Source organism: Acomys russatus, chromosome 10, assembly GCF_903995435.1.
Source record: "Acomys russatus chromosome 10, mAcoRus1.1, whole genome shotgun sequence".
Lineage (NCBI taxonomy): Eukaryota > Metazoa > Chordata > Mammalia > Rodentia > Muridae > Acomys > Acomys russatus.
Genome location: NC_067146.1, coordinates 65,219,846 through 65,229,217, shown reverse-complemented (window position 1 = coordinate 65,229,217; position 9,372 = coordinate 65,219,846). Strand labels below are relative to the sequence as shown.

The window sequence follows — 9,372 nt, the reverse complement described above, 5'->3', positions numbered from 1 at the left end:
TTGATTTGTAAGGAATGAAACTCAGGTGAACTACAGGCAAATTAAGTGTGCATTATATATATATACATACATATACATATATATATCGTGGATTCATTAATTATGTATAATAGTCTATACGTACAAGAGATGCAAGGAGCATATACAGAAATATAGGGTATGACCTACATCAAAAGTTGTAGGGACAGGTTAAACAAGAATTAATAGAGAATATCGAATGATGATACTGACATACTGTTTCATGAATTACAGGTTTGATGTATACTCTATTTTTAATTTTTTTATTTTTTCAGATATGAAAAATGTTCTTCCACAAAGCTATTAAGAGGAATGCTTCTCACTAATGTCCTCATTAGAGAATGTTCTTTATTTCCAAGCTGGACTTGGAGTCTTAGCCAACATGTTTCTCCTTTTTTTCTATACCATCATAATCGTAGGTCACAGAGCTAAGCCCATGGACCTGATCTCTTGTCAATTGAACTTCATTCACATAGTGTTGATCCTCACTGGAGGGGACACTTGGCTTACAGGCATATTTGCATCACTGAACATTAAGAATGACTTAAAATGTAAAGCAACTTTTTATGTAAGCAGGGTGATGAGAGGCCTCTCCATCTGCACCACCTGCCTCCTGAGTGTGTTCCAGGCTGTCACTATCAGTCCCAGTACTTATCTGTTGGCAAAATTTAAACATAAACTAAAAAAATACATGATCAATGCTTTCTTCTATATTTGGTCTTTCAATTTGTCCTTCAGTAGTAACCTGATCTTCTATGTTGGTGGTTTTACCAATGTGAGTGAGACCAAGCAGATAAAGGTCACTAAATCCTGCTCACTCTTCCCCATGAACTATATCATCAGAGGACTGACTTTAACAGTGACAATCTCTAGAGATGTGTTTCTTGTAGGAGTCATGCTGACCACAAGCACGTACATGGTGATTGTCTTGTTCAGACATCAGAGGCAATGCAAGCATCTTCATAGCATCAGCCACGTTAGAGCACCTCCTGAGAAAAGGGCCACCCAGACCATCTTGCTGCTGGTGGTTTTCTTTGTGGCCATGTACTGGGTGGACTTTGTCATATCATGCACCTCATTCCTCTTATGGATGTATGACCCAGTCATCGTGACTGTTCAGAAATTTGTGATGAATGTTTATCCAACAATTACTCCTTTGGTACAAATCAGTTCTGATAAGAGAATAATCAATGTGCTGAAAATCTTCCAGTCAAAGTTCCACTAGTTTTTTTGAAAGGTGATTTTTCTCTTTTCTTAAAAAATCATTCATTTATTTTATTTATAATTATAAATGTTGTGCCACATGTTTGTGTGTGTGCACATCTTTTGCTCAAAGAGGTCAGAAGAGGTCATGGAATCCCATGGAAATGAAGTTTCATGGGTGTAAGTGCCATGCTGGTGTAGCTCCAGTCACTGGTCATTTTTTTCTCTAAATTACAGATTCTCTTAAAAATTTCAATGGTTCAAGTATAAAGCAAGATTTTCATATGAATTTTTATAATTATGGCATTGTATTTATACATTCTTTTGACATTTCTGATGCCATGTACTATAAAGTTCTTAAGATCATTGTACACTATAAGCTGTCATTTCTGCATGAATTAGCTTCCTACTTTTTTCTCTATATCATAAAAGTGTTCTTTATGTCAATGTTACTCAAAACAAGCTCCTTTCTAATAGTGACTTTTCAAACTTTTATTTGAAAATATTTTAATGTAGTGTCTGTTGTTAATTTAAATTGTAGCTATAATTCTGTTTATTAATTAAAAATCCTCTGGATCATAAAAATAATGTGAATTTAAATTTTTTTATTTTTGCCATAATTACTCAACGAGTCTTATATGAAAATGTCATATATCTATATTTGCACTTTAATTCATCTATACTTATTGGATTAATATTGGAAAATATGAATCATTTACAAACACATACATGATGTGCATTGTGTTTTATGTGACTGTGTGTATGCATGTATGTGTGTGTTCACAAAAAGAATGTGTGTTCATGCACCCATGGACGTCAGGAGACAAGCTTGTCTGTTGCTCTTCAGAACTCATTTATCTTGGACTTTCATAGAGGATCTCTTACTGAACCTTGGACTTATTAAGTGGGCCAACACAGTCGCCTCATGGATTCTCTTATCTCTCCTTCTCTATTTTGGGATTACAGTGTTCATCACCATACCGCACCATTAAAAATTTAGTTTGTTTTTATTGAAAAAATGTTTTTCATACAGTATATTTTGATTTAGGTTTTCCCTTCCTGTAGTCCTCCCAGTTCATCCTTATCTCCTCTCCCATCCAGATCCACACCCTTTCAGTCTCTCTGTAGGAAACAAACAAGCTTCTAAGCAATAATAATAATAACAACATAAACAACAATAAATATAAACAAAAATAAATAAATTAGAATAGGACAAAACAAACAAAAGAAAAAGAGTTAAAGAAAAGCACAATAAACACATACAGACACAGAAGCACACAAGTTCAACACAGAGATCTCATGGAAACACAAAACCAGAAGTTGTAATATATATGCAAATGATCTGCAAATATTGCATCGAGCTCCTTTTGTGTTGGCCTATTCTCTGGAGCATGGGGCCTACACTTAAGAGTGACGTTGTCGCAGGATATTTGATCCCAGTATGATACCTGACATTGTGAGTTATAAAAACCTGTCTTTGATCCCATTTTTTTCTTAGGATTCTGAACTGTAAAAACTTGTCTTTTGTTTGGTTGAGCCCTAACACACACACACACACACACACACACACACACACACACACACACACACCCCTTTAATCCAAGAGCTATCTATAGACAGGATTTCATAAATTTATCCCTAGGTCAAGATGTGGAGCAAGAAACCAGCTGACAGGGATTGAAGAGTCAGAGGGACTTTGAGTTGAGGGGTATTTTAGACAGCATGTAGAGGAAGGAGGGCTTTTTAGCCCTGTAGCTCTCTTTAGCTGTTTGGCCCTTTAGCTTTCTTTAGCTGTTTAGCTTTTAGCTCTTCAGCTCTTAGCTCTCTAGCTCCTGAGCTCCTTAGCTCCTTGCCATTTGGCTTCTTGGAATTTGATCTAGGAAGCTTTTGGCCTTGGGTATTTTGGCATTTTATTCCTGGGAAGTCAGCTGAGCTAGTGAGCCCTTAGGGCCTTTTCCATCAGGACATGAGTAGGAAAGTCAGCTGGGTGCTTTCTCTGTAGATTTTTTACCCTCAGCATCTGGCTCCTGGGTATTTATTGGTAAAATAGAATGATCTGGGATATTCAATTAAAACCAGCTGATGTTTTCCCCCAATGAGACTCCCATGGAGAAAACTAATTCTTTATTTGCAAGTGGCTATCAAATGAAGATAGTTTTTGGTTTAGGGATGGGGCATGTATCCACTTCTGCTCTACGACTTCATGTGGTGCAGAGCTGTGCAGGCCTGTGCCTGCTGCCCCAGTCTCTGAGTTTATATGAGTGTCCACTGTGCTGTATTTAGAAGGCCTTGTTTCCCTGCTGTCATTGATCCACTCTGGCTCTTCTGATCTTCCTACCACCTCTGTGGACAGAATTCCCTGAATCCTGAGGGGAAGAGTTTGATGAAGACTTCCCATATAGGGCTGAGTGTTTCAAGGTCTCTCACTCTCTGCATATTTTCTAGCTGTGCATCTCTGTATCTGTTCCTGCCTGCTGATGCAGGAACTTCTCTGATGCAGACAGGGCAAGACTTAGATCTGTAAGTCCATCATAATGTTATTAGGAGATATTTGACTGCTATATTCTTTTTATCAGAACACTAGTATTTGGTTGCCCCCGTGGTCCGTAGCCTATCTAGTCTCAGGTTCTTGAACAACCAAGTGGTGTTGAGTATGGCTTCCATCACAAAAGTGCATGTTTTAAAGCATATGAGATATTGGTTGGTTACTCCCAGAAGCTTTGTGTCACTATTGCATGAGCACATCTTGTAGATGATCACCATTGTAGACTGAAGGGCTTTTATCTGTGTTGGTGTTTAGCTTTCTGCTTAGGTGCTGTGTATGGTACCACCCAATACCATAAACTCCAATATATAGGGGTGAATACAGGTTGTGAACAATAAACAATAGCCTTGAAAATACGTTGGGATGTTTAGAGTTTCCTACAGAGCCTCTTTGGCCAACAACTTAATCGGATGTAACCAATTCCTGGTCCTGGAAGCTTTATTTGGTGATGACAAGTCTGTCTCCCCTGTATTTGGTAATTTAATTTAGATTGCCTATATATATGATGTAGATTTTTTAAAGAAGGTCTTCCAAATTGTTTCTGCATAATCCCTTAAATGCTCTTTATTTTTAGCTGTCCCTCACAGCCATCACTTTCTTGACCCCATTCTTCCTTCATATCTGATACTCCCCTTTGGCCTCACTCATCCACCTATAGCTGTCTATTCTAATTTCCCTTCCTAAGGCCATCCATTCTTCTCATCCTTCGCTTACTCCGTACCTAACCTCTATGGTTATTTGCATGATGGGATGCTTATCAATGACATACTACACAAAGTCCACACATAATGAGTCGTATATCATGCATGTCTTCCTGGATTTATGTTACCTCACTCAGAATGACATTTTATAGTTTGACCCTTTTATGTGCTGATATCATTGTTTTAATACTGAGTAATGTTCTATTGTGTAAATGTACCACATTTTCTCTCCACTCATTCATCTGTTGATGGATATCTAACTTGTTTCCAATTTCTAGATATTAAGAATAAGCAGTGTCTCCATAGTAGGACGAATTATCCTCTGGATATTGGTCCAATAGTGGTATAGCTGCATCTTGAAATAGATCTATTCCCAACATCCTGAGAAACCACCACACTGATTTCCATAGTGGGTACACGTTTGTGCTCCTAACTGCAATGCATGACTCTTCTTATTCCACATCCTTGCCATCATGAAGTTTCATTTGCATTATTCATCTTAGTCATTCGGTCTGGCATAAAGTTAACTCTCAAAGAAGCTATAATTTACAGTGCACTGATGATTAGTGATGTTAAACAGTTCTTTAAATGTTTCTCATCCATTTGAGTTTGCACTGTGTCTACAGAAGATAAAGTATGTTAGGGGGAAAAAACTTTTTTCTTGGTGTACATTTGAAGTGTTCAGGCTCATGTCTTGTAGTTGGGAGAGGGAAGTTCCAAAAACCAGGGAAAAGGAGGAGCCCGCCCTCTGACATAGGCAATTGGTGGGGAGCCTTAGGCCGTTGATTGTCAGATACAGTTATCTGGAGTCCATTTGATCGATTTCCTGAAACAAGACTTTTTTTTTTTTTTAAGTCTACAAAAGCGATAAGTTTTAGACATGTCATCATCAACATTGTTTGCAGTTTGATCTTACTTTTCTTTTCATCGATCTCCTGAATGGAAGCCAGATGAGACGATCCTAGGTTTGAAAGCACGTTTAGTCTGGGTAACGCCCATGAATAGAAGTAGCCCAACAGCAGGTCTAATGAATGAGCAATCAAAGGTTAAGCCTTTTAAAGTCTGCCATTGTCATTCGTCTCTTCCTGTCAGGCCTTGTCCTAAGTTGGGGAACAAGGAGAAAATGAGGTCGACATGGAGTATATGACTATCACATGCATCTAGGCTTGTAGGGGTTCAGAAGCCAGAGCTCAAGCTGCCTTTAGAGACAGCCTAGTGTTTACAAGCAAGTGATTGTAACCAGCAGGTTGAATGCTGTACAATGTATAACATTTAGTTCCAAGCAGTTTTTGTAATGGAAAACACCACCTTTTGGGAAAGGGACCTAGCTACAGCCCACACTAGTATTGACCCTGAGGAATCAAAAAATGAGGACCATAGGTATGTTGTACCTTAGCCACCTGTGCCTTGTGCTGTCTGCACTCACCTGCCTGACCTGTCCGATATCTCTGATTTCAGCTCCTCTGTTGGCTGGTTGTCTCTGGATGGTGATCCCATAAACTTCAGTGAAGGTTCCCAAGTTCTTGAGTGCAACCTCTGCCTTAATGTTTGCTTGAAGAATCAACTCTGAATGAAAACCAAGTAGCTATCAAGAAGGTGGAGGTGCCATTGCTGAATCTGTTGCCATTGTCCCCTCATCAAAGCTCTCAAGTGAGATTGATTGCCTCATGAATCTGGGATAGTCAAACGGGGACATTCAGAAAGCTTTGGTTATAGTCCGCAACCTCATTGAGATGGCCAAAAACATCTTCCAGGAATTTCTATTTCTTCACCTGCTCATGTAGCCATCTAGCACCTCCGTCCCTTCCATTGCTTCAGAGAACCCATGAGCCAAGCTCTTATTTAAAGAGCATCTAAGAAAACAGTAACTTTTTAGGGTATGTCCCAATGAGGTCCTGCTTTGGAGGGAGGGGTATTGACCCATATAATTTTAAGATTTCAAAGTGGTGGAATGAAAATAGAACAGCTGGTGTGTTTCATTCTTGCATTGGTCATAAAAGTGTTTTTGCGCTCCTTCAGTATCCATTAGAAGAGAATGGAGTTTTATTAAATGGTAACATACACTGCACAGACAGCAGTCAAAGTACTGTGTTGTAGTCACAGCTAAGGTTTTAATCCCTTTCTCTTGAAGGTGTGTGTGTGTCTGTGCGTCCTGTCATTATAAGATTATCCTGTTGTGTGTGAATCCAGGAAAAGCCAGAGCCATGTGGAGGAAATAGCAGGCTGGAGAATTTGCCTCGTGGATATGGAATCAAATTTGCAGACAAATGATGCATTCATACTTCAGGAGGGTTAGTTTGGTTCAGAGCAGCAATTGCAGCTAGAACAGATGAGTGTGTTGTGCTGAAGAAGGGGGTTGGAGTCGACTGGGCTCAGTCAAGGGAGGAAGACTCCAGTTTGTTGTCCAAGTCCCTGGAGGCAGCGGTGTCTGTGAGAGTGACTACCCTTGTTAGTCGGACCTGATCTGTAGAGCGTTGGCTACAGAGGGAGGGATGATAGTGGGGTCCCCAAAAAACCTGAAGAGAAGGGAATTCAGACCCCTTGACCATACACCAGCAGAATGTTTAATTAAGATCACGGAGGACATTAAAGTTAAGAGAGCCCTCTAGTGGCCAGCCCACAGACAAAGGCATTTCTCTCTCAAAGTCTGTGGCAGTCCAATTTGTGAGAATTTCCTAACAGCCGCTCCAGAGTGACTGAGGATCAAGTTTAGATCCAGTGTTGCCCATTTCCATGCCTGTGCTGGAAACACGAAGACCATGATGCAGCCTTCCTGGCCTCAAATTTTAGAGTGTTTGGTAGCATTGGAGTGAACATCTCGGAACCCCAAGTATCCCTGGAGCAAAGCCTCTATTTGTTACTTAATGGATGGGCTTCCCTGGCCTGGCCTGGCCCAGAACCCAGTGGATCCCGGATCTAGGATAGGCATGAACTACCTCTTCAGCTGTGGCTGGGAAATGGAGGCGCACCTAAGTTAAAGACAATGGGGTCAGGTGCAGAAAGAAAGAGGGAGAGAAGTTCCCCTGTGACTGGGGTCCAGCCCCACCCACCTGAGGGGCTCACCTTCCTCCAGGTTTTAGCACCAACATAATAGGCTTTTTCTCTCCCTTGGTGATACAGTTATAGGCCAGATTAAACCAGATTAAATGTAGATAAAGGCAGGCTTATCAGGAGGCAACTCTCCAGTGGATTCACTAATCTCACAAGTCAGTGAAGTTCCACACCAGAGCTAAAGCAAGGGTGCTTTATAAAGCATAGGTGAGGAGTGATGACATGTCAGCTAGGAGCTGGGATACTGCACATATATGTAAAATCTTGTGCCCTTGTGCAGGCACTCTGTGTGGTTTGCTGGTATATTTAGTGTTTTGATTATTATGTAGTGGAAGGATTATCTTTTCTGGTCTAATGTATTTGGTCTTCTGTAGGCCTTTTGTATGCTTATAGGCATCTATTTCTTAAGATTGGAAATTTTTCTTTTATGATTTTGTTGAAAATATTTTGTGGACCTTGAAGCCAGAAATCTTTTCTGTCTTCAATTCCTGTAATTCTTAGGTTCCATCTTTTCATGGTGTCCTTGATTTCTTGGATGTTTTATGTCAGGGATTTTTAACATTTTGACAGATGCAACAATTTCTTCCATCATGTCTTCTATACCTGAGATTATTTCCTTCATCTCTTGTATTTTTTTTGGCTATGCTTTCCTGTTTTATCCCTAAGTTCCCCTCTCCAGGATTTCTTCAGTTTGTCCTTTATTTATTATTTCAATTTCCATCTTTAGCTCTTGAACTAGTCTATTGATTTTCTTCATCTGTTTGTATTTTCCTCTATTTCTTTATATGATTTATTCAATTCCTTCATCTGTTTGTATTTTCCTATAATTTTATCAGTGATTTATTCATTTCCTCTCTAATTGCCTCAAACTTTTTGCTTGTAACTTCTTGAATATCTTTAAGGATTTTCTTTGTTTCTTCCACTATCATATTCATAAATATAGATTTAATGTCATTTTCTTGAGTTTTGGTTATGTTAAGAGATCCAGGGATGCTTGCTGTATGATAACTGGGTTCTGAAGAGGCCATAATGCTCTCATTTTGTTGGTTGTTCTTGTAAGCTGGCCTTTAGCCATCTGTGTGTCTATTATGTTGGTTGGTATATCCTGTTGTCCACTGGAGTTGGGGAGCAATGAAGGAAGAGCCTTGGGCAAGAACTTGGATGCCCCTGTAGGTGCCCCCTTCAGATTGCTGGGAATGGTCTTGGACTGGAGGGTGGTTCTCAGGGGCTTTCAGGGGGCTCTTCTTATCTGTATCATGCTGGGGACCAAGTGGAATCCTCAGGAGTCCAGGTACCCTCCTTTCATGAAGGGACATGCCTGAGTTGACTGTCCTGACTCTGGCTTGCTTCCTCCAAGGTTAATGAGGTCTGACTGCACGGTCACTGTGCTCAGTACCTGTGCTCAGACACTGTGCTTAGACAGTGTGCTCACTAGATTAGGGAGCCCAAGGTTGGAGCTGCCTGCAGTGGTATCAGAAGGTATCCACTCCATGGAAAGGTTGGGGCCCCAAGCTACAGTATTGGGTAAGTAAGCCTCAGTGAGAGTGAGTGCCTGTTCATGTAGCTGTCCTGCTCAGGTACCAGAAAGCCTGAAGCTGAAGTCGCCCCATTGTGAACCTGGAAGTTTTTCCAGGGTTTAGCTTGGTGATCTGGGGTTAGACCTGCTAATTTCCCACACTGTGGCTGTTCTTTCTCCTGGGGAAGATTATATATTTTGGATTTGGGGGCCCACTTCAGGCCTGTCAGTTGCTCTGTTGTCAATGTTCTCCTGCTGTTGAGATATGGTGCACACTCGGTGCCACCATCTAGGAACTCAAAAATTAGATTTTAAGCAGTGAATTCACTGAAATATCA

At 40.3% G+C, this 9,372-nt stretch overlaps 1 protein-coding gene across 1 annotated transcript; it reads left to right on the top strand.

The window, feature by feature from the left end:
* The first annotated feature begins 343 nt into the window (after positions 1-343).
* Positions 344-1,243, top strand: LOC127194714 (vomeronasal type-1 receptor 48-like). The gene has a single exon (XM_051152277.1). It carries the CDS (start codon positions 344-346, stop codon positions 1,241-1,243), a length of 900 nt encoding a protein of 299 aa, XP_051008234.1.
* Positions 1,244-9,372: the final 8,129 nt, after the last annotated feature.

Coding starts and splice junctions, on each gene's coding strand:
- LOC127194714 (XM_051152277.1), top strand. CDS start 344: ATGTCCTCATTAGAGAATGTTCTTTATTTCCAAGCTGGACTTGGAGTC.